This window comes from Artibeus jamaicensis, unplaced genomic scaffold (assembly GCF_021234435.1).
Source record: "Artibeus jamaicensis isolate MK-2021 breed Jamaican fruit bat unplaced genomic scaffold, CSHL_Jam_final contig_797, whole genome shotgun sequence".
NCBI classification, from domain to species: domain Eukaryota; kingdom Metazoa; phylum Chordata; class Mammalia; order Chiroptera; family Phyllostomidae; genus Artibeus; species Artibeus jamaicensis.
Window position 1 is genome coordinate 28460913 of NW_026521977.1, and position 25254 is coordinate 28486166.

General features: G+C 41.5%; 2 protein-coding genes across 15 annotated transcripts in view; both read right to left on the reverse strand.

Annotated features, from left to right (window-relative positions):
* The window catches only part of AMBRA1 (autophagy and beclin 1 regulator 1), a 179668-nt gene extending 169170 nt beyond the window's left edge, over nucleotides 1-10498 (reverse strand). For 8 of the 14 annotated variants that reach the window (XM_037166185.2, XM_053673118.1, XM_053673120.1 and 5 more), the window contains exon 1: nucleotides 10285-10498. The gene's annotated coding sequence lies outside the window, so the exon portion shown is untranslated. Of the gene's footprint in view, nucleotides 1-2247; nucleotides 2284-10070; nucleotides 10147-10284 lie in introns of those variants that run through there. The other 6 variants (XM_037166190.2, XM_037166189.2, XM_037166188.2 and 3 more) reach the window with 4 other exon arrangements.
* Nucleotides 10499-15126: 4628 nt separating this feature from the next.
* HARBI1 (harbinger transposase derived 1) lies at nucleotides 15127-25047 on the reverse strand. The gene is made up of 3 exons (XM_037166250.2): nucleotides 24923-25047; nucleotides 23400-24216; nucleotides 15127-17109 (listed from the first exon to the last, which is right to left on the reverse strand). Exons 2-3 carry the CDS (start codon nucleotides 24067-24069, stop codon nucleotides 16730-16732), a joined length of 1050 nt encoding a protein of 349 aa, XP_037022145.1. The 5' UTR covers nucleotides 24070-24216; nucleotides 24923-25047; the 3' UTR covers nucleotides 15127-16729.
* Nucleotides 25048-25254: the final 207 nt, after the last annotated feature.

Genomic DNA, 25254 nt, shown 5'->3' on the forward strand with positions numbered 1-25254 from the left:
ATAGCCAAGTTCAAAAGTACATAAACACTAAACTCCCAGGCCACATATAGAAACCATGGGAATCATTACCCTCCCTATGTTGCAAATATCCTCATCCCTCACCCCTTTCTCCTTTAATAACTCCTCCTGGCATGCACCAAAGCTAAGCAGTCAAGAACACAAAAATGAAAAGGTATTGTTCCTACCTTTTGGAACAATAAGGTCCCTATTGATAGGACCTTATTGTATTACTTCTTCTTAAAGTATTACTCCTTATGGGAATGCAGACATTCTAATAATCCAAATATACAAACCATTTCCACTACCTCCCTTCCCACTTCTTATAACCACTCCAATCTGGCTTCTTGCCCTACTTTCCTCCAACATTGTTTTTACTACAATTATCAATGATTTCTATGTTGCTAAAATACCAAAATACAGGTGGATTACTTCCTTCTTGAAACATGCTCCTCCTCTTTCAATTTCTGAGATTTTTTTCTCTTAAGTTCCTTAGAAATGGATCCTGAACACTCTTCCTGATAAACTATACATACCTTTCCTCCAGGTAATCTCTTCCACTTCTCTTGCCTGTATATACCACCTATATACCAAAAGCATCCAGATTTATTTCCAGCACCACTTTGAGCCTTAGCTCAAAGGCTGCTTGCCTGATGTCTCCACTTGTATGTTTTCCCACATCTCACATTTAGCATGACTAAAATTGAGGTCTTCATTCCAACTCCCCAACTCTAATCAAAATCTGCTCCTCCTCCAGTGTTTCCATCTCAGAAATGGCAACTTCAGCTACCCAGATGCTCTTGCCAGAAATCTGGGGATCATACTTGACACCTCTTCCCACATATACTATCCATTAGGTCTTGCCTGTCCTGGTTCCGAAATATCTACTGAACCTTTCTACTTTCCTCCATCCCCACTGCCTACAGTCTAATCCAAACCATCATCATCTTTTGCCCGGATCACTGTAAGACATTCCAACTATCCTACTTTCCTCTCTTCTCTTTCCAAATTTTCCATAATTTCCAATTTTTTTATCCAAAAATTTCCACAATGTAGCCAGAGAAATCTTTTAAAATCATATAAGGCCACAACACTCATCTTAAAACCTTCAAAGGCTTCCAATTATACTTTAAAAAGAAATCCAAACTCAACGCAGTCCTGCTTTAAGTCTCTATCCATGTACTAAGCCCTTCCTCCTCCACTGTATGCCAACCACATCAGTCTCCTTTCGGTGTCTGAAATATGCTAAGGTCTTTCCCACCCCAGGCCTGTCCTATGTGACATTGCCTTTACCTTCCCTTTTCATCCTTCTAGTCTCTTAAGTATCACTTCAGAGAAACCTCCCCAAAGCTCCAATTTAATTCATGCTCCTCTATTATAATCTCCTTTTTACTTACCTATCATGGGACTTTTCACACTCCGCAATTACATATTTACTGGTGCTTTTTTTTTTTTACCTGATTCTCTCCTCTGGGCTATAATTTCTATAAGGGCATGGACAATGTCTATTTTTTTCACTCCAGTCTTAGTACAGTGGCACTAAGTAGTAGTTTAGAAAGTTTAGAATTGTTTGTAGTTTAGAATCAATATAATTTAGGGATTAAGAGCAGGGGACTCTGGAGCTAGGCTATTTGGGTTTCAAATTCTGGTTCTGCTACTTACTAACTCTATGACTTTGAGCAAACTACTTAGCTTTTCTGTGCCACAATTTCAACATCTATAAAATGGGAAGAATAAAAGTACCTACATCATAAAGTTGTCATGAGAATGAAAAGAACCAGTGACACAAAACACTTAGTATAGTACCTGGCTCAAAGCATTTCAATAAGCACTGGTTCTAATCAGTTCTTATGGTACTCTCACTACCTATCACAGAGGCAGACATTCAGTAAAAACTGACTGAATGAATGAAATAAAAAACAGACTCCACTACAATCATTAGGTTTTTTTAATGACAGAAAAGGAATATTATAAAGACTTACAGAGGAGAACAAACAGTTAAAGCAAGGACTGAAGCAATTCACAACTCATAATGGGTAAAGAACCAACTCTATTGGACTCTTATTCTTTACCATTAGGCAAAAAATACATTCATTCTTCCCAAAGTTTACCCAAGGCAATTTGGTAGCTTTGACTTTTCCCTAAATATCTTTTTTTTCTATGTCTTTATAATCAACTTCAAAATCCTTCAAGCACTAATCATGTTCAAATAGATAGTAAATCACTGTTTAAATAGATGGTAAAACTCACCCTGGCCAGTGTGGCTCAGTTGGTTAGAGTGTCCTCCTGTAAAATGGAAAGTCGAGTGTTTGATTTCTGGTCAGGGCACATGCCTAAGATGCAGGTTTGGTCCCAGGTTGGGCACATAAAAGAAGCAACCAGTTGAAGTTTCTCTCTCGAATCAATGTTCCTCTCCCTTTCTCTCTCCCTCCCCTCCCCTCTCTAAAATCAATAAGCATGTCCTCAAGTGAGAATTTTTAAAAATTGAAAATATAAAACAAATAGATGGTAAAATTCAGATGCTAATATTTTCTACCTATTTTGCAAAGAAATGTTCTTCTGTTCCTAAAATATCTCTGGCCTGTTTTGTTACTTGTATTACAAAATCCTCAAAATTTTGCCACCTATCTTGTATTTGGAACTCGTTCAGACAATGCTGCTTTCTAGGTTTCTCTCCCTCAGTACGGACTTTACCTCTTACTTTAATCTGAAGGGCATTCAGGGGAAGGAAGCACATATATGCTGCTTCAACTTCCAACTCCCCATTCAAGTTTTCTCAAAACACCCTAAGTTTCAATCTAAGTATTACTGTTATTTGTTCTCCTTTTGAAGGACATATACGACAAGATCTGTCCAGAAAAAGTCCAACCATTGTTAATGTAACAAGAACAGTTTGTCCAAAACCAATGTAACCTGGCAATCAAGGAGAGAAGACTGGAATGTACATGCACGAACAATGACATTTTCACAATATTAGTCAGTGGGGCAGTAGACACTGCTGAGCAAGCATCTGTACTGTGTAGCCATCACTTTTAAAATGACTGAGCAAGTAGAGCAAGGCATCTGCATCAAATTTTGCATTAAGCTTGAACATTCCTCCATGGAAACTATTTGGATGATTCAGAAGGCCGCAGCTATGGGCGACTGCTGATTGGCAACTTCACAACAACACACCCGCTCATGCATCACCTCTCCTCCTCTTGTGCAGAATTTTTTGGTGAAACATCAAATCACCCAGGTGACTCAGCTATACAGCCCAGATTGCCCTGTGACTTCTGGCTTTTCCCAAAACTAAAATCACCTTTGAAAGGCAAGAGATTTCAGACCACTGATGAGATTCAGGAAAATACAACAGGAAAGGTGATGATTATTCCAACAAAGGATTCTGCAAAGTGTTTTGAACAGTGGAAGAGACACTGGGAGAACTGTGTGAGGTCCTGAGGTGCCTAGTTTGAAGGGGACTGAGATGTCATTTATTGTCTTATGTACAGTGTTTCTTGTATCTTGTATCTTCTTCAATAAATGCCTCTATTTTTCATAGTACATAGCTGGATACTTTCCAGAAATATCCCCCAAATCAAACACACATATTAGTCCTCTTCAACTCAACAAAATTTTAGGTGTTTCATTGTATCACTGGCATACATGCCTAAAATAAAGTAACTTTGATTCATGGAAGAATACATGTTTATCCTGGGAAACTGAAATAAACAAATGATGAAATCATTAAATGTGAAACTACCTCAGTTAATTCAACAGATAAAAATATGATTCCAGGTTTCCTCAGCCATACCAGCCACCCTGAGGGACATGGATCCACAGCCACCACCATGTCGCAACTGGAGACAGCAATGGCCTTGATCATCAAGGTCTTCACCCAGTATGAGGGCACAGATGACAACTCTCAAAGCCTGAGCAAGGGGGAAATGAAGGTGCTCCTGGAGAAGAAGCTGCCAGGCTTCCTGCAGAGTAGCAGGGACAAGGAGGCTGTGGACAAACTGCTCAAGGACCTGGACACCAATGGATACGTCATGGTGGACTTCAAAGAGTTCACAGTGTTTGTGGCTGCCATCACAACTGCCAGTCAGAGTAGTACTTCCCACAGAAGGAACTCAACTGAGGCCCTGCAGACCTGGATTCCTTAAGAAGGCCCAGGGAGCATGCCCCTGGCTTCCAGAAAGCTCTGGGCAGCAATTATTTCTCTGGGCTGAGCGAGCTGATGGCTGTCTAATAAAATGCTTGTGAAATGAAATAAGTATGATTCCACCCTCTACAGTGCTTGTTCCCCCTTCCTCAGTTCACATTCACTTCTCAGCCTGATCCGGTTCTGCCTTTCCTCAAGATCATTTATGGATATTACTGATGATCTCCTTGTTTCCAAAGCCAAATGTCAATTCTCTATTCTTATCTAAAATGACCTCTTAGCAGAAATGCAAACAAGTAACAAGCTTCCTTACTTTTTTTTTTATTGATTGATTTGGTGGGGGGAGAGAGAAACATCAATTTGTTGTTCTACTTATTTATGCATTCATTGGTTGGTTCTTGTATATGCCCTGACCAGGAATCAAACTCACAACCTCAGTCTGTCAGGACAACAAACCTACGTGGTCAGGGACCAAGCTTCCTTACTTTTAAAAAATTTCTCCCCAACCCCCATTTTCTTCAGTGTGACACTGTTGGGATTTTTCTGATCCCTCACTGGGTCTCCTTTTCAAAACCCACAATTTCTCCCCTTTGACTCAATCTTTAAATGTTGCTATGTTCCAAAGCTCAGTTCTTACCCTCTTCTTTTCTCTATCAAAGGAAAAGAAAAAAGAGAGAGAGAGAAGGGAAGGGAATGAAACAAAATGAAACAGGAAAAAAGAAAAGGAAAAAAAAAGGCCCTGGCCAGGTAACCCACTTGGTTAGAGCGTCATTCTTATACCCCAAGGTGATACATCAAGGTTATAGGTTAGATCCCTGGTCACAGCACATATGAGAATCAACCAATGAATGCATAAATAAGTGGAATGGCAAATCAATCAATATCTCTCTCTCTCAAAAAAATTTTTGTGAATTTTTTTAAAAAAGGAAAAGAAAAAAAGAGATTCCAATTAGCCCTAAGAATGTTTGCAAGATCTTTTAATTCTTGGTCCCTGGCCAGGTAGTTCAGTTGGTTAGAGCATCATCCTGATGAGCCAAGGTTATGGGTTCCATCCTGGTGAGGGCACATGAGTCAAAACCAAAGGATGGGAGTCAACTAATGGATGCGTGCATGAATAGAGCAATGGGTCAACGTGGATGTCTGTCTGTCTCTTTCTTTCTCTCGACACCCCCTGCCTAAAATCAATAAATAGCCCTGGCTGGTGTGGTTCAGTGGACTAAATGCCAGCTTGCGAACTGAAAAGTCATCGGTTCGATTCCCAGTCAGGGAGGGCACAAGCCTGGGTTGTGGGCCAGGTCCCCTGTTGAAGGTGTGCAAGAGGCAACCAATGAATGTTTCTCTCACATATCGATGTTTCTCTCCCTCTCTCCCTTCTCTCTAAAAATAGATAAATAAAATCTAAAAAATATATATTTAAAATCAATAAATTAAAAATTTTTAAGATACTTTTAATTCTTAGAAGGCACCAAACAAGATTTTAGATATTGTTATATAAACACTCAGCAGATGCTACATTTTTCCTCTCTCAAACTCATGACAATTCTCCTAAGTCTGTCGCCTTATATAAGGCACTTCAGCTTACTCCCTGCTACAAATACACCTGAAGGCATGGCATATATCTAGTGTTCAAATTCACTGATCCCAACTTCCAAAGAATAGTTATTTGAGGAAAAAATTAGAACTAATTAAATTTAGGTCACATTAGAATTAAAATATTAAACTCATTAGGCAAGCACATCAGATATTTATAAGCCCTAGTTATCCTTTACCACAGCAAGCCCAGTGTCATCATACATTAAGTAACAGACAACTATTACATGTCGCAATCTTAAATGAAGACTTCCATTGTGATTGCAGCAGGGGGGAACTATAATTTACTGAATGGTGGTATGTTGTAACCACAACTTTAGGGGGATTAAGGATGTCATGACTGGCAACTGCAATCCCTGTGAACACACAGTGCCCTCCTCACTCCTTCATCTCTTTCTGTCAGCCCCAGATTATTTCTTTCAGAGCACAGCCTAAATTTCAGTATTCATCAGATACCTGGTCAACTGTGCTTCCCACTGGAATAAATTCCATAAGAACAAGAACCCTCACGTCTACCTTTGTATACTGACATCTAATGAGCACTCAAATATTTGCTGGATGGACAAAAAAAATGGTAAGGGTTGAAATACAGGCTCACAATAAAAAAAATAGTTCCAAAGGTATAGAAGGCATACTTCATACCTCTGGAATAAACACAGTAGAAAAAAAACACTCAATGAAGAAGAGGAAAAGTTTAGTTGGAAAAGTGGAAATATCAACCCCAAGAGCAAAGGAAGAGACAGAACAGGCTGGAAAAGATCCTACATTAATCTATAGACACACAAACCGGAACTGACTGGGAGAGAGGGGTAAATATGCTTAGTCTCATTCCATCTAAACATGCAGCACCTAAATTTCATATTTCTCTAGCACTTCCATGCACTTACTCCTTTCCACATCATGCTAGTAAGCTCTTTCAATGATGGTTTAATGTTTATCACCTCTATTCTCCTTAACTGTCAAGCATAATGGAGGCTCGAAAATAACAAGTAGTCCAAGAATCTAGATGACATCTGTTCATTGTTGCTGTAAGATAGCATGGAAGTTAACATGTGAAGAGCACTCTATCTTTTCAAAGAAGCTTCATGTACTTTTTCAACAGAAGAATTATGATAGAAGTGTTCTCTTTCCCATTCTTTAAATATAGACTCATAACCCTGGCTGGTGTGACTCACTGGATTGAGTGCCACCCTGCAAAGCGAGGGGTCGCCAGTTCGAGTCCCACTGAGGGCACATTTCTGGGTTACGGGCCAGGTCCTTGGTGGGGTGAGGGTATGCGTGAGAGGTAACCATACATTGATGTTTCGCTTCCTCTCTTTCTTCCTTCCTTCCCCTCTAACAATAAAGAAATAAAATCTTTTAAAAAATAAATAAATGACTAGACTCATAAAAGCATTCAAAGCCTTGGCTCTCAAGCCCAGCTCTGCTACACACTTGTTGTGTGATCCTGGTCAAACTATTTACTCTCTCTGAGTTCAGTATCCATCAGGAAAATAAAATCTACCTTGAAGGACTATTATGAGTATTAAATGAGATTAAACACATGTAAGGGACAGTAACCTTCCCCAAACCTCCTTTAAAAATTTGTATAAGACTTCTCAGCTAGTTAAGCTGGTAAACCTAGGAGTTAAACCCTGGTCTCCTGATTCCTTAATCTTTTTTTTTTCTTGCCACATCACTTTGGCAGATTGCCGCATATTACTTGATACATAAATACACACTGACAAAAACTGATCACAAACTTTTTTTTCTATCTTAGTTTTGGAAAAAGGAAAAATATATATCTAATTAACTTGAGGGAGAGAACAGGCTTTAAAATGTAAAAAATATAAATCACTCTAAAGCCACAGAACAGGTCGTATACCATAGTACCTCAGTATAAACAGAAATTATGACAAGAAACAGAAAAGTTCTCTTTAGGTTTATGAGGAACAATTGGAGAAAGAAATGAGAATGACCTACGATTAAAGGAACTTTATGTTTTGGGAGGTTTTTTGGTAGTTGGTTTTTTTTTTGTAGTAAACCAAACCACTGGGCAAAAAGATTTGCATCCCATTCAAAAATAACACTATCCTCCCTGACTGGTGTGGCTCACTGGGTCAGGAAAGGTCACTGGTTCAATTCCCAGGTGCCTGGGTTGTGGGCCAGGTCCCCGGTTGGGAGGTGTATGAGAGGCAGCAGAGGAGTGTTTCTCTCCTTCTCTTTCTCCCTCCCTTCCCCTTACTGGGAACAGAACCAGCGACCCTTTGCTTCACAGGACCGTGCTCAATCCACTGAGCGACACCAGCCAGGGCTTAAGACATAGCTTTAAAGGAGACCTAAGCGTGGTAACAACAAAACCTTTTCTCTAATTCCTTTAAGAGTAAGATAAATTATCAACATATACTGTCCACATTCATGAAGACCCTTGAAGACCATAAATGTATAGATTCAGTATTAATAAGCAGCTTAAAGGACCATGATCAAAAATACAAAAGTTTCATAAACTTCTTAATACATGTTGAAAATACTTTGAAAATATATAGTATAAAGCTAAGTTATTACTTTTCTAATGAAAGTAACCAGTTACTTTCAACCGATACACATAACTCTTTCCAGGGTAAGTTGAAGAAGACATTCAAAGTTCACATGTTTACTAAATCCCAGAGAACTTTCTCACTGAAAGAGAAGATAGAATTACTCAGCCACATCCTGAGACTGAACTTCTGAAAGGAAATGCCAGAGGACACAGCTTGATCTGACATTGACAGAACAGCACAAGATTCAACCAAGAAAAAGAAAAGTTGAGTGAGTTTCTATCACAAAGCAGGGGAGAAGCTGGTATGAGGCTGTATTCGTATAACCTCCCTACCACAATCACCAAATTTCTTTTCCTCAATTCAACTTAAACCTCTGCTAATTATTTCCTATAAAACACAACAAAGTGTTCTAGCATGTGTTTCGGACTCTCACAGCAAGCTCCATTTACTACGTAGTGTTCATTAGGAGCCGATGAGCCACTACACTGCCTCCAAATTCTGGGCAAACCTGGCAATGGGGGGGGGGGCGCGGGCAGTGTCCCTCCTTCTCTCAAGTCTCTGCTCTGCCACCAAGTCTCCTCCACCGTGAAAGCCTTTTTCAGCAAACGCACATTCTAAGCCGAACTGCCCCGCGTAGAGTCTCCAGGAAGATCGTCTGGGGGCTCTTCCCCAATCCCTTCCCGGGAGCGGGGAGTCCTGGTAACTAGGAAATCGCTCGTCGCCAAGGGCCCTTCATGCAAATCTTGCTGACCTCACCGAAAACGAAAAACAAAAACAAACGACCGGAACAGCGATCTTTCCCCCCTCGTGTTAGATTCTAAAACTGCTAAAGGAACGTAGGACTCGGAGAGCTCCTATCCGAGGAGGAGGAAAGGAAATGTAGTCCGTGCTCCCTTCAAACCACGCTCCTACTGTTCTACCTTCTACGGAAATACTTCTTCAACCCAGAACGACCTCCCGCTGGTTATTTTTCTCACAAGTTACACAAATCGGCACCACGACACTGAATCCCAGGAAAATAAAAATGAGTTAAATACACTTAGTCCCCAAAGGCTCCAAGTTGGGGGACGAAAGGTAAACAGGGAGTTCCCAGAATGTTCACTTTCGATGAAAATATCTCCACATTTGCGTGAGGGTTACACACGCAACTTTTCCAACGACGGCCCAGGCAGTAACTACACCGCGACTCAAAAGTCAAACGACTGCTCGGAAGAAAGAACCTGGGCGTGGATTCTCCTTAGAAACCAACGTCTCTCAGGACAGACGCCTGCCTTCGGAACGGTGACCGCCAGACCGTCACCGCGGAGAGCCGGGCTGAAGGGAAGGGGACCGAAGTACCGGCCAGAACGCAGACTGAACAACGAACGACGTTTTCTCTCAAGAAACAGACCGGGAACTGGCACTGTTATTCTGGCGAAAATAACCCAGGCGTCGAGGCGCAAAACCGACAAAAGGTCGCGCAGTCCCTTCGCGAGGGGAGTCGCCGGGGACAAGGCTGTGTTCCCAGGAAGGAGAAACCGCCCGGCAGGTCGCAGTCAAGGATCCGCTGGGGAGTCACACCCCGGACCGCAGCCTCGGCTCCTCTGCCTCCCCCCGAAAAGGTGAGGACAGAACACGCCGTTCTCAGGGCCCCCGCAAAGGCCGACCTCATCGGGGGTGCCCGGCGCGACCGAGTCCTGACAGGACAGGCCGGGCGGGAGCGAGGAGACAGCACGCGGGGCCGAGGCGCACAGAGCCCTACCCGACCCTGGGAAGCGAGGTCCCCCCGCGCCTGGGGTGACAACGCCCGCCCTGGACCCGGCATGCCCTGCCTACCGCACCTCACCGGGCAGCCCCGGCATCGCTCTCTCCTTCCGGCTTCTCCCTCAGTGCCCCGCCGCCTCTCCGACCGCGCCCCCGAACGCAGCCGGGAAGCTCCTCCTCTGGCTGCGTCTCCGCAGCCGACCCGCCCGCCCACCCGCCGGCGCCAAGGTCTCCTCAGCCAGACGGCGGAAGGATGCCGGGCCGGGCCTGCCAGGCTCCTCCCGGGCCTACCTGCAAGGCGGTCGGGGGCTCGGTTTGCAGCCCAGCGAGGGGACGGAGCCACGAACAGGAAGTAGAGGCAGAAAGGAAGCGAGGGTCCGCTCTACCGACCAGCGGGAGAAAGCAGCCCGAGCGCGGGGCCTCGCGGGTATAAGTCAGCCTTCGACCCGGCGCCACCGCCGCTGAGGAGACATCAAGCGAGAAGACGGCGCAAAAGATCACCGAATACACGAACGTCCCAGACATCAAAGGAGGAGCGCCCGCGCAGTCGTTCAAGGAACTGCAGTCGAGCGCCGAAAAACATCTCGGTTCTACTCGAAGCCCGGCTCCTGTCCAAGCCATAAACAAACAAACCCAGATGGATCATAAGCCAAGGAGTAAAGAAAACCTGTGCTTCTGCCATTTTCTGTGTCGGTTGCCGGCTAAACTGTTTAGAGAATTGGAGTTTTTCTTGAGAGTGTTGAAGATCCAGTCCATAGCACAGTAACACTTGTCTGAACACTTGTTCAGCTACTATCTTACGGACTCCCAACACTATCCCAATTGAGCAAATTTGATATTTAGTTTCCTCACGGACCAGTGAGGTAAAAAAAAAAAAATTTATAGATACATAGCTACAGATGTATGTATGTGTACGCATACATATGACAAAGGCACAAAGAGAGAATCCAGACTGAGGAACAAAGTGAAAAGTCTATTAAAACTCCAATTTAGATCTCATAAGCATAGCAAGGAGAAGCTGGGAAAATTCAGGGTTGTGTAGTGCTTAAGACAGGGGAAAGGAAAAAAATAACACCTGTACTGCCTATCTCTTTTATTTTTTTCGAACGGCCTACAACCACAGACAAGTTTCTTACATAATGATCGAGTCTCTGGGTTCAGAACCTGCCAAAGTGTGTTGGCATTTTCATCGTCACAACAATGGCCTCTCTGTGGTCTCTTAGTAAACAACCAAATATGTTAGGAACAAATATGGATTAATATGTACACCCTAGGTACAATTCAAATAAATCGTACAGTCAGATCAGTACAAATATTGATTACCAAGCATTAGCAATAATACAGTTTACTGCACCTCCCCGTAAGAAGGAAGGAGACTGAGAGAGTAAAGACATAAAAAGAAAACAAGATAGTTCCTTAAGAGTTTATAACCCAATCAAAATGAAATACATTATAACATTAGTGTTATAATTTATTGGCTATTTTTTCCAAATTATAAGAGAATGTGTATTTAGCAAGTTGCAGAGGTGATAGAAGTGAGCCAGCTGGGCTGCCCTAGGCTCAGGAAACAAGTTAGAGAAACAAAAGAAAGGCCCTTGGAATTGAGGAGAGAGAAGGGCTGAGGAAGCACACCTTAGTGGAAGAAGAGAGGAAAGGGAAAGACACAGCATGCTCCCAGAAGGAAAAAGTGTCTATTGTTATTTTTAAACAATCTCCTCTATTAGGTTCCTGAAAATGTTTAAGGGATAATTCGTATACATATAACTATATATGAACTGACAATTTCATATATATATAATATGACAGACTATATATATATATGTATATATATAATGACGGATTTCTTTCTCTGTCATTTAAAAGAAATCCAGAGATTACAACCCAGGGTAAGGTGTGGCCATTCAGTGCCAGGGACTAGGTTCCTGTTTTGTTACTTTGACATCTTCGATAAGTTCCTTTCAGGCCCTGGCTGGGTGGCCCAGTTGGTTGGAGTGTCATCCTGTGCACCAGAAGGGTGTGGGTTCGATTCCCAGTCAAGGCAAATACTTAGATTGTGGTTTTGGTCCCTGGGACCCATTCAGTAAGCAACTGATTGGTCACATCAATTTTTTTTTTCTCTCTCTCTCTACTCCCTTCTTCTCTGTAAAATCAATGACCATATCCTTGGGCGAGGATCAAAAAAAATTTTTTTAAGTGGTTTAGGCTTATTCTGCTGGTAAAGTTGCATCTCTTCAGGTAAATTTATTTAGAGAACTGTTTCAAGTGTGGGTTAAGCTTCAGTGTGACGACAGTACACTTGTTCTTATAGAAAAGTCTATTGGACAGAAGAGATCATAAGAGATCAGTTGAAACCCTCAAGCGTACAGGAAGGAAGGACAACCTGAAAAAAGAAAAACTGGTGGGCAGAAGTAAAGATCATCCTGGGATGCACCTGCACTGCCTACGAATTGGCGTTAAGACTCAATAATTCACCATTATGGTGTTGATTATTGTATTGGGTAGCCACCCTCTGGAAGGTAAGATGGAGTGGAGACGGGAAAACAGTGAGGGAAGGATATTGATCTTTACCTTGGCTTTGGGCTCTGAGAAACAAATCAGGCCTAAACCTAGCGTAAGATAACTAGCAGTACCATGAGTCCTCTTATTAGGAAGTCCAGGAAGTAGAGTTAAGCCTTAAGCAGCCAAAATGATGAGCCAGTTTAGGTTTTACTGTTGCAATTCTATTGTTCTTTTTTTTTTTTTTTTGATGTTTTATTCTGTTCTTTTGTAACCTGGTCTCACAGCACTGTAGGATAATATACACACTTTGGGCTGGATGGTAAAGTTAGAAGCAGTGTGGTTCTACAGCAGCAGCCCAGAGAAGGAGAGAGATCCAAAAAGGCTCTTCCTTCTTTGGAATTATTTATATTGAATACATTTCCAATGCTGGTGGGGGGAAAAAAAACAAAACGTGTAGAGCATTAAAACACTACACTACTATTTGATGTATATAAATAGTACTCAGATACAAAGTAAACTTTCCAGCAGTGGAATTTACCGATGGATTAAAACACATGAACATTGAAAAACTCTACAATGACAACATGTCAGTCCTTCCATGAAGAAAGCTGTGTATGTAAGGTTAGAGTGAGTCTCAAGAGAATGATGCTTAATGTTTTGCTGGGTGAACGTAGAGCTGCCTTTCAAAGACTTTTTTACTGAAATTTACTAACTTGTGGTTTTGACTTCTACTCTTCTTGCTCCTATTTACTATCCAGAGATCTCATCTCTCATATTTGATTATCACGAAGAGGATTTTAGATTGCAGTCATATTTTCTTTTTAAAAAGCCTGTGAATTGTATATGCTGGGGAACTGGGTTGTGCCAGCCTTCAGTTAGTACTTTACCTTTCTTCCTTCATGACCATTCTTACGATCAATAAAGTCTTAGCTTAATTCTGAGTCAACTTCGTAAGATTTTTTAAAAGATTTTATTTATTTATCTTTAGAGGGGAAGGGAAGGAGAGAAGGAGAGAAATATCAATGTATGGTTGCCTCTCATGTGTCCCCCACTGGGAACTGGCCTGCAACCCAGGCATGTGCCCTGACTGGGAATCAAACTGCGATCATCTGGTTCGCAGGCCCGTACTCAATCCACTGAGCCAGCCAGGGCAACTTCATAAGATTTGATGGGATCTAGTGACCATGTGCCATGGGCTCTGAGGACATGTATGTGCACAATGGGTAAGACTCATTGATTTATTTTCTGGTCTTCCTCCTAAATTCTCCTCCTTTGCCAGGGAAAGTGACTGGGAAGCTCAGTCCTGGAGTTGGTTTGTTTATGGCTTCAGTCAGGGATACAATCATAATAGGTCTATTATCTGTCTAGCCTCCATTTTACCCTTCCCCACCCTTTACAGGTCTTCGCTGTGCAACGCCATTAAAATTGTGTCTTCTTTTTTGTCCCTAGGTTAGATTAACTTGCTATAGATTCTTACAGTCCAAGGATCAGGAAAAGATCTTCCTTTAGGCTGTTAATTTATTTTCCTTTATATGTATTTTTTTAGTTTTCTGCTCATTTTAAACTAAAAATATGTTTATGGTCACTCTTTTGTGTAATTTGGAATTGGCAAACCAGTGACAACCCAATAGTGTAGTTTCCTCATAATGTATCTTCAGACTTTGCTGTCTTGAAACATCTAAAGGCAAACCTGGAAAACTCCTATGTTGACCCGATGGTCATCTATGGGAAGATGAGGCTTACATTAAGACAAGCAAAATCCTTGACTCTTTCCCAAAGCTGTGCCAGGAAGACACTGTGAATCCACAATAAGGCCCTCAAGAGAAGACTTCTCAGGCACTTACATAAAAAGCCTCTATGAGCAAGCTCTTAGCAATTTGGAAGTACAAACCTTGATCCCTTCCCTAGGTCATTTTGGGGAACATGTGACTATGAACCAAAAAAATCCTGGCCTGTCAAAATCCAGATTGAAAGGAGATCAAAAGAATATATTTATATAGTTACTCTGTAGAATTAATAGGAAATACTAATAAAATGCTCCCAGGGAAAAACACTGCCCGGCAATGTTCAGTCAGTTCAGCACTCAGAAATTATCTTTGGTATGTAAGACTTGAAATTGCTTTTGAAATCTCTCCAAGGCTGTCTTTCCAACTCAGACTTCATGTCACCATCGATTGAGTTGTGAAAGCCCCATTTTTCCTTTAATGTAGTTTTTTAAGGCTAAAATGCTAGGCACTTTCCAAGATTACTCTCCACCTTGCCACTTACGATGCATGGATGGTTGTAACCCTTTCCTCGGGCAATAGTCAGAACCAAAACTTCATAGGCTAAAACATCCACCTCAGGAAACTTGGAAAGACTGTGAGAGTTAAAATATTACCTTATGAAGGAGACAAAGCAAGCTTGGATTACAATTAAACTTTACAAATGAAAAAATGTAACAGGGCACCTCTATTGCACAATGAGCAGAGCTAAAGTGTACAGTCACCTCATTGTTGTCCACTCCCATCTCAATGACTTCATTGTACATTGCAAGCTCAGCCTCCTGCCAAATGGACCTGCTCTTTATAGTGTAGGATGATGATGGAAAAATAGCATTTGGAGTAGAATTAAATGGCAGATAATAATCCATAATTGTTTTTAATCTTGTGGATGAGTCACCCTCAATTTATTTCCAAGTTTCTCTGTCATCTGCTGCTCATTTCTTTACTTTGAACATTACCAGATTAACACTGCCAAAAGCAGGTAGGAAATGATCCAGGAGGACAATTCAGAGGTATCACATGGTGAGTGGATGAAAAATTGGGAACAAGACAATCCTCAGGAAGGTCTCTTTTTTTGTCCTAGCAAAGGCACCAATGTGTGAACCTAATTTACACTTTTATTATTCCAATCAGGTTATTTTTGTATCAGTATAATTTTAGAATAAGATGTAGTGGGGGATTATTTATTTCCTAGGAAATTCTGTCCATTACTCTGAATACAAGATATTTAAGTAGGTCTAACTTCAAAATTAACTTCAAGTAAAATTATGTTCTTTTTACCTCTCCTTCTTAATACTTTCGTATGTCTTTATTCCCTAAATCTTCCTTCAGTACAAGGAATTTCAAAGCTGAATGGCCAAGCAGACATTCTAACATCATGACTGTAAGAAATGTGATCTATGATGTGAGCTGTTAAAACCTGGATAACTCTCCTCTGTCCATCAATTTATCAGGGTCTTTAGATCCCCTGTAAAGTGTAAGCCTGCTAAGTTACCCATACCTGACTTTTCTTCCTTAAGCTGATTGGGTTCTTAACCTACTTAGCCTCTAACTCCTACTCAGGGCTGGAAATAGGAGATTGGAGTCCAGATATTCTCCCCAAAAACTAGCTCCAAGTCACAGTCCAATTAATGCAGAAAGACTAAAGATAAAGGTTTCAGATTTCACTGTACCTAACATCTTTTTTTTTTCCCCTGGTACTTTTTTTCTTAGATTTTATTTATTTATCTTTAGAGAGGAAGGGAAGGAGAGAGGGAAAGAAACATCAATGTATGGTTGCCTCTTGTGCATCCCCTGCTAGGAACTGGCCTGCAACCCAGGCATGTGCCCTGACCAGGAATCGAACCACAGAATCAAACCACAGTTGTTTGGTTCGCAGGCCCACACTCAATCCACTGAGCTACACCAGCCAGGGCTACCTAACATCTTCTTAAAAACACAAAGCTAGAAACTCAGCTTAGTAGCCATTTGCCAATGTCAGAGGACCATTCTCCAATATAAAATTACTTTTTACACTTGCCTCAGTTTATGCCTATATTGGCAGCAAAGTGGAAAAGCTAGAATACCATCTGAATAATTCAGGACAAGTAAATATTCTTTTCATTTGAAATTTCCAGAGAATTGAAACAAAAATGAAGTGTTCTGGCTAGATGCCGCTTCCTCTTTGCTTGATGTTGTAGACACAATCATAAATGTCTGCAGAAATGACCTTTCAAATGACTGATGATCAACCTGGAGTTCAGTGCACAGTAGAGAACTGTTGTCCTGCTTTGGTTGAGTTATAAAATTGCAAATGAATCAAGATATTCTGGAATAGCCCCCACTCTTCTAAAAAAACACGCAGATTAAATGTCAATTTAATGAGTGTCCACACTCAGTTATACTAAACGATACAACTGTGTAGGGGTTAGTGAGGGAGGAAGTCTGTCACAGGTCCTTCTGGTAAGTTTTCCTCCTCCTCCCCACCTTTCACATTAGCTAAAGTGAGTGAGCACCAGCTCCTGGCGGATCCGGTCAGCCTCCAGGTCCAGGGACTCCATGTGTTCATACCCTTCCTCAGGGGGCTGTTCCATGGGTCCTGTCGTTGGAGAGGACCAAACATCCATCCCATGCTCCAGGGAGATGTTGTGGAGGACACAACAAGCCGAGATGATGTGGCTGGACTTCTCTGGTGAGTATTGCAGTGCCCCCTTGGACCCATCCAGGCAGCGGAACCGGGAACAGAGTGTCCGGAAAGTCTTCTCGATCACACTGTGAGTTGCAGAATGGGCCATATTATAGCGATATTCGGCTGGAGTTTCATGAATGTGAAGAGGGGTCATGAGCCAGGTATGGAGAGAGAAGGAACTGTCACCTGTAGGGAAGTACCAAAGAAATCATAAATGATTGCAATTGGAATCCAAACAAAAAGGAAAATCAAGGAACACGCATAGAGAATGCACAAGAAAATGCAACAGCCTCTGGCGCCGGAGCGCACCAGAAAAACCAAGAGGGAAGTGCTTTGGTAAAGAAAAGGCTGCCAGAGTCACAGGAGGTAGACAGACGTGCGTATTGGCTGCGGATATCCTGGGTTAAAACCAAGAGAGGAAAAAAGCTGATGGCTAAAGAAAGCCAAGTCTGAAAAAAGGCAGGAAAGAAATGAAGGCACCGAAGGAAATAAAATTCCTGGGTTTCCTGATAATAAAAGGTTAGTGAAAACTATCCCACAGCAGACCAATCTTCAAAATTGTTCAAGAGCTGAAGCTTTTCTTCCTTAAGCTGAGGGGATTCTTTTTCCCCTTAAGAGGGGAAACAAAGAATTCTGCCATGGGATCTCAAAACACTGTGAAGAAAATTTCTAACTTTACCACTAAAATGTCAGGTCTGAATGGGGAACTCAAGAATATTTCATAATAATTCATTTCTTAGTGCTAAGAAGAATAAAATAAAAGTCCCAGCACCCGTGGTAGAGGCCAGAACTCAGGTGTCCTGCCTTCCTAGATAGGACATTCACTAGAACAACACCTTTGTAACAGGTAGAATTTTACATGAACAAGGAAAACATAATTATAATAATGATGGAAATATTACTAATGATAAGGAAATAAAATCAGAGGTCGATTAAAATAATACACACAAGGCATTTCCCTTAGTGACCTATCAAATGATCTTGGGAAGTGCTAAAAATAAAACAAAAACTGGGATACAATGTCCTGACACAATGTTTCTATAATGCTTCATTGTCCTGACTCACTGGTCTGGCAGATGAAATGTCTCAGACGGAGAGGCAAACAGACCCTCGGCGTACCAACTTGCACAACTGCTCTTCCTGACCCACCACCAATTTCAGTAAATAGTTATGGGGAGTGCCAGGCACTGTTCCAAGACACATAGTACTCCTTTACTTTTGGAGCTTACATTTTAAAGAACTGGATTAACTTTATTTTTTATTTTTTGAAAGATTTTATTTATTTTTAGAGAGAGGGAAAAATAGAGAGAGAAATATCATTTGGCTGCCTCTTAAATGCACCAATGGGGGACTAGGCCCACAACCCAGGCCTTTGCCCTGACCCTGATCGAGACTAGAACCAGCAACCTTTCACTTTCCGGAACAACACCCAAACAACTGAGCCATAGGAGTCAGGGTAATTAACTTTATTTTTAAAAATATTTGTTGTAGCGCTGGCTGGTGTGGCTCAGTGGACTGAATGCTGACCTGTAAGCCAAGGGGTCGCTGGTTCGATTCCTGGTTGGGGCACATGTCTGGGCAGGTTCCCAAGTGAGGGAGCATGTGAAAGGCAACCACACATTGATATTTCTCTCCCTCTTTTACCTCTATCTAAAATAAATAAATAAAATTAAAACCAATTTTTTTTGTAATTAAATTTTTAAAATTGAGATACAATTGACATACATTGTGTTAAATATCTAAGAAGTCTCACAAGATTTTCAGATTTTATATTTGGCTGGCTTTTTTTCTATTTGTCCTAAGTACAACCTATTTAAATTGAACTCACCTTAACTAAATGTTGGGAACCGCCTTGCCTGGTTTCAGAAGCTGTAATCCTGCCTGGTTAAGGCTGAGTAGAAAGACCCTGGGACCATAAGCCACTCAGGAGGCAAAGCTTATCTTCCTTGTAGGGGCACCACCTCTACCCACTTTCATCTCACCCTGCTTGGCCCCAGGCGGATGACTAGTTTGCCAATGACGGGTAAGATTCCTCAAAGGAGGGTTGAACTAAGACAGGTATGGTTGCAAAGGGGTCTTCAGGGAAGGACTTGGGGGGCTATAGAAAAAGGGGCTGATGGACCCTTGCTCCCGGCTTTGACATAGCCTGAGTCCTCATTCTGTCTACAAGAAGTCTCCTAATCTCTTGGCTGCCTTACTTCCCCTGCCTGACTTAAGCCCGAAACAATGCCTTGAGTTTGAAACAATGCTGGAGGTGGGTGTGGCCCTGTGCTGGAAAGGGTGGGTTCCCGAAGGCAATCAGGCCTAAGAAAGAATGCATAAAATTCTATGAAGCCTACTTTGCTAATACCCTCAATTTAAATGAAAAGAGTCCAAGCAGGAAGTGAGTTTGTTCCCCAAAGTTTTATGGCCCTTTAACTATCTGACCCTGACTCAGTATAAGCCCTGAGAGTTCTTTGAATGTTATCTTTGAATGTTTGACCTTACTACCTGACAAAGATGCGATGAGCTTTACATATAAACCCTGTATTCCTATGCAAATAAACCCAGTAAAAGTCCTTTCCTTCCCAGGTAGATCATGTCTTGGTAAACTTATTCTCATCTGTGGTAGCTGGGGGGTGGGGGGAGGAGGGGGAGAGGGGGACCCTGCAGGCGGAGCCCCCCCCCACAACCAAATACTGAATTTAAGAAACTGATGTTGCTCTGCTGGTGTGGCTCAGTGCATTGAGCACCACCAGCCTGCGAACGGAAAGGTCTCTGGTTTGGTTCCTAGTTAGGGCACACACCTGGGATGCAGGCCAGGTCAACCAATCGATGTATCTCTTGCACACCAATATTTCTCTCTTCTTTCTCCCTCCCTTCCCATCTCTCTAAAAACAAATAAAGAAAATCTTTTTTTTTAAGAAACTGATGTAAATAATAATGAAAATAATATCTGTGACTCAATGAATAGCTATTATGTAGAAAGCACTCTGCTAGGCAATTCTAAAATATTATCTCCTTTTAAAAAATTTTTTTATCAGTTTATTTGAGCCAAACCGATGACTTGCAGGGAAGCAAGCTCTCCAATGCCCCTACAAAAGATTATCTTTTGTTATCTAATCCCAACTCTGCCAGATTAGATAATATTAAACTCATTTTACAAATGAGATCAAAATATGCGTCAACCATCATTTGATATGTTAGAAAGGAGAAGCCAGTCACTGATGCTAATGTCAGACTCAGTGTCACTAAATCAATAGTGTAATTCAATAAAAGAGAATAAGATAAACATTTAAGATGAATGCCAAAGCATGATGATGCTAAACGATATTTGTTAAATGTTTCTGTGAGAAACAGTATGAGCCTTGGACAGGAACTAAGGTAGAGGAATGATGGTGGGAAGAGGATACAGGGTGGAGGGGAATAAAGGGGAGAAAAAAATGGGACAACTGTAAAAGCATAATCAATAAAATATATTTTAAAAAAACAGTATGAGGATTAAATGGGGAGACATACAGGACAAACTAGTTAATGTAGGCTTTTCATAAAATGCTCAATAGTCATTAACTGGTTATAATCCAAGTACCACTGGAAGGCAAGTTTGATGCTCAGGAGGGGATTAGGATCAGAAGTGAACAGATTACAATTGTCCATGATCAATCAGTCATCCACAAGACATTATGGCAGGTCTCACCAAAACTGCTTAATAGCACTAGGCCAAAAGCTGAAGAAATAAGAACTTGGGCTGACTTTTTTGCAGGAACGCACACATTTAGAAAAGGGGAATTAGGTAATGCACTCTGAAGGGACAGATGAGAATAAGGACATGAAGGAATAACACCAATGGTGAAAATCTCTTTAAAAAAAAACAGGAAACAAAGGAGAATCTGAGCTAATTTCAGATTTGGCAAATCTAGATCTATTTCATAAATCTGATGGTGTTAAGATATAATAAGCTAGCCATCTTTTTTTAAGCATCTTGACATTGCTCATAATCCTGCCAATCTACCTCCACACCACCTCACTGTGTACATATGCTCTAGACACCAGTGATCTCCAAACGTGTCTGTGTGTATGAATCCATTAAGCACGAATCCGTCAGGATACCTATTAAAATTGGATGTCTAGATTCTTTCCTTGTATATTCTCATTCTCAAAGTTTAAGGTGGGGTTCAGTGATATAACTTTTAATAAATCCCCCGATGACTTGGGAAAATTTGGGAAACATTACAGTAGTTCAGGGGTCTTCAAACTAGTTTTACTATTAGAGCTGGCTTTCCAAGGAGTGTATGTATCAGTTCCCCCAGAACTGCTAGTACTGAGGGAATCAATTTCTACATGGGTCTACTTTCCCCATCCTTAGTGCCTGGCATGTGGCCTGGTACTAAAACCAGCCTTCATAAACATTTGTTAAATATTGTTGGAATACCCATCTCTCACACTTCCACCCTTCCTATGAAGACACGAATCAAAAAAAATACATAAAAACTTGTCAGAGTTTTTATTTATTTTCAACTCTCCTGTGAACAAATCAAAAAACTACTTTAAGCCCTGGCTGGTGTGGCTCAGTGGATTGAGCACTGGCCTGAGAACCGAAGGATCACAAGTTCGATTCCCAATCTAAAATACATGCCTGGGTTGCAGGCCAGGTCCCCAGTAGGGGGCACACGAGAAGCAACCACATCTTTGATGCTTCTCTCCCTGTCTTTCTCTCTCCTTTCCCCTCTCTAAAAATAAATAAAACAATTTAAAAAAATGTTTTAACCTACTTTCAAGCCATAATTCCAACCCAGTCTGGGGTCCCAAGATATGAATGGAAAGAAAATCAGTAATTCCTACATGACCTTGAAGTCCTTAAAAAAAGGAGTAATAGATTAAAGGAATAATTGCCAAATAGAGTAATTCCTCATACAATCTAGTTTTTGTTGTTATTGGTTTTAAACAACAGACATTCATTTCACAGTTCTGAGGTGGGGCCTGGGGAGTCATATAATCTAGTTTTAAAATTTAAACACAGTGACTTAAACAATCTGTGCCTTAATTTTCTCATCTGTAAAAAATGTTACTATTATTAGTATTTAACTCCTAATGAGTTTTTATAAGGATTAAGTGAGATAATCCAATGCAAAGTGCTTACAACCCTACCTGACAAATTTTAAATGCTCAGTAAATTTTACCTGGCTTTATAGTTAGGGTACCAAAGTAATTCCGTATGAAATGAGCTTGGAACCAAAGTACTCCCACAGTTGTTCCATCTTTTTGCAAGATGGAACACTTGCAAAACAGACTTTCCGTAACTTTTTGGTGTGTTATATGATATTTGAAAGTTCAAAGTAGGCACACAATGGGATTAAGATAAAGGTCCAGTAAACAAGAAGGAGAAGGTGGTACACTCACTGCAAACAGTATGCAGAAACGGCAGCTCAAGAAAAATCACCAAGTTCCAAGATGTGACTCATGGTACCCTGGCAGCTCTAAACCACTCAGTGTGACAGCAGTCTCTTCCCACTTGGAACAGGAGAGGTTTCTCTTTTATGAAACAGTAAATTCATTAAAGAGAAACAAAATACATTAGAGAGAAATAAATGTTGTCTATTATATATTAAACACTGTGTTATGAACAGGCACAGTGCAGATATGGACATGAGCATTGGTTTCTAAAGAGATGTCTTCAAATCCTAAATGTATCTTTTTGTCTCTCATTTATGTTGTATATAAGATAGCTCTTGTCTTGTTGGTCCCATCAGAGTCAAAAAAGAAAAAAAACCCAACCCGCCAACCAAAGCTACCAGCCTTAAGGGTTTTATCACTATCCCTCACACCTATACAGTCCCTTCAGTTTGTACTATCCAATGCTGAATGGGTCTGGTCCTACTCATATCACTACGCCAGCTTTCCAATGGCACTGGGACAGATCCGTGAAGTTCCTGTAACACCTGTGTAAGCGCACTATCTACTATCATTTTCATGTAAGTATACTGACAATCACCAATGGTAAAAATAATATATTTGTACAATACTTTATTGCCTAACAGTAGGTATTACTGCTGTTGACATTATTTTCACCCTTGTATAGATGATAAAAAACTAAGTCTAGACTGTATGGCTATTTAACAAGATCTGTACTGATAAGTATTTTGGCTGCATTTAAGGGACTGTTTTTGCAGGCTAGTTGTTTGCAACTACAAAACACTACTGCAATGCAAATTCTTATTATGTAATTTTGTTACACAACACCAACATTCCTATCTATGCACATGCACCTCCATGTAATCTCTCACAGGTGGAAGATCTGGGTCAAATAATACGCTCTTAAAACTTTAATACGTGTCCTTAAATGGTGACTTTTAAAAATTAAGGCTCAAAGAGTTCTCACCTTGAGGTCTCAAAAAAAGGCTGGGACTGAGACTTAAGTCTATAGACTTCCATATATCATTTACTCTGCTACATAATTCCATGGCTACAAAATGAAGCATTTCCACCTGCAAACTTACCAAGCAGCCAGCTGTCTTTGTGCATCCCAGCTTCAAACTGACTACTAAGGGAAGACTGCTGCAGCACCGCACAGTCCTGTAGACTGCCTGGCCAGTTCGTCTCCACAGCCATTAATGCCCCTCTGATATCGCACACCATCAGGCAGTTTAAAGAATGCAGACCTTTACGGTTCACATAGGAGAGATCTTCAGCATTTGGTGCCTTGATTGCCACATGGATACAGTCAACCACTCCTATTACCCCTGGCATCCCAGCCAACCCATAGAATTCATCCTTCAGAGCCTGAATGGATGCCTCATCAGCTGGAAAACGAATGAACTGTGAGGCTCTTTCCACAAGTGCTTCAGTGACATTGGCAACACATCGACTCATTGATGCCTGACTGATTCCAATAGCATCTCCCATCCGGGTCTGGAAGGAACCTGAAGTATAAAAGCCCAGTGCTGCAAGGATCTGTGTCTCTGGGCTAATAGCCCTGGATCTCTGGGTGGGTCTAGAAAGACTGGCTCCCAAGAGCTCCACCAAGTAATAAATGAACTGTCGAGGAAAACCATACATGGACATCAAATAGTCATCAGTGACATCATCAAGCTTAAAACGATCCAACGTTCGGTGACCTCGGCCATACAGTAAGAGATCACAGTCAAGCACCGTTATTGGTATAGCCATGGTACATGTAAATGTTGACTCTTTCCCTCTGCTACTTTTCCTGAAATCTTCCCAGTGAAGAGGTTGGTGCAAGAAGGTATTTAAAGAAGTGTCAGAATGCAACAGTTAACCATCAGTTAAATGGCTCTGACATTTATAATCTTCTTTCTGTAAAGGTTAAAAGAAAAAAAATTAGAAACCTACCAAAGACTTTTAAAGTGATTCAAAGGCTACAATAGCTCCCTTTTCTCAAATTTCCATTTTGTTCAAGCAAAAGGTGCTATACTTTAACTCTGGGTTTTCCTCCACTAACTCATGGCTGGCAGTCTTTGTTTTGGTTTCAAGGATAATGGGAGTTGAATTTCAGTGACTCATTTAATGCCCAGCATTTGAACTGGGAGGAGCAAAAGATTAATGGAGGAGGTGGCATAATTATCCACAAGGTAAAAGAGGCCTGCACCTAACTATACAGGCCACAGAAACAGCTGACATAAATCGGAACTACACAGAGCAGGGATTAGTCATGGCGGGTTTCATTACCTAAAGCCTCTGGTACCACCTGAAAGGGACGATGGGTGTGCGTGTTTGTGCGCGCGCTCAAACCTGTCTAACAAGGGAGAAGGGGGAAAAACCACCCACGACCCAGGCTGATGGACTTGGATTGTGTGCTCTCACAATAATGAGGCGGAAGGTTAGGAAGTAGAGAAGAGCAAACAAGTTACAGTGAAGGTGCGTAATAAGACGTTAAGAGAGCTAGAGTTGAGAAGCGGCGCTGCCGCTTTTAAGAGGCGCCTTAAAAATACGGAACACGGAACATTCCCTAAATCGGATCGCGCCGGCCACTCTCAAAGTCCAGTTAAAGTCTGTCACCCACCTCTCGACCGCTGCCAGGTTACCAGCACAAGTCCCCACCCACCCAGCCTGGTCCGGCCCTCTTCCTAGGCCAGCAGTCGCTCACAGTCCGCCACGGCGCCCACGCGGCGGCCAGGCTGCCGCAGCCGCGGTGACTTACAGTTCGCAACTGCATATTCCTCATGCGGCCTAAACGTCCTCGCTCTTTCAAAGACCCCGTCCTTTACGCTTTTATTTTCTTCCGAGACGCTTGGAAATATTGACCATAAAGACCTATAGAAAGGAAAATAACTTTTATGGGAATTTCGAAGAGGAAAGAGATTAACCAGGATATTTGTATGTAGCGAAAGTGCT

Excerpts from the sequence above, each read along its gene's own strand:
- HARBI1 (XM_037166250.2), bottom strand. The coding sequence starts at position 24,069 with ATGGCTATACCAATAACGGTGCTTGACTGTGATCTCTTACTGTATGGC. Across the intron at positions 17,110-23,399 it reads CAAAGACAGCTGGCTGCTTG|GTGACAGTTCCTTCTCTCTC; the intron begins GTAAGTTTGCAG and ends ACTTCCCTACAG.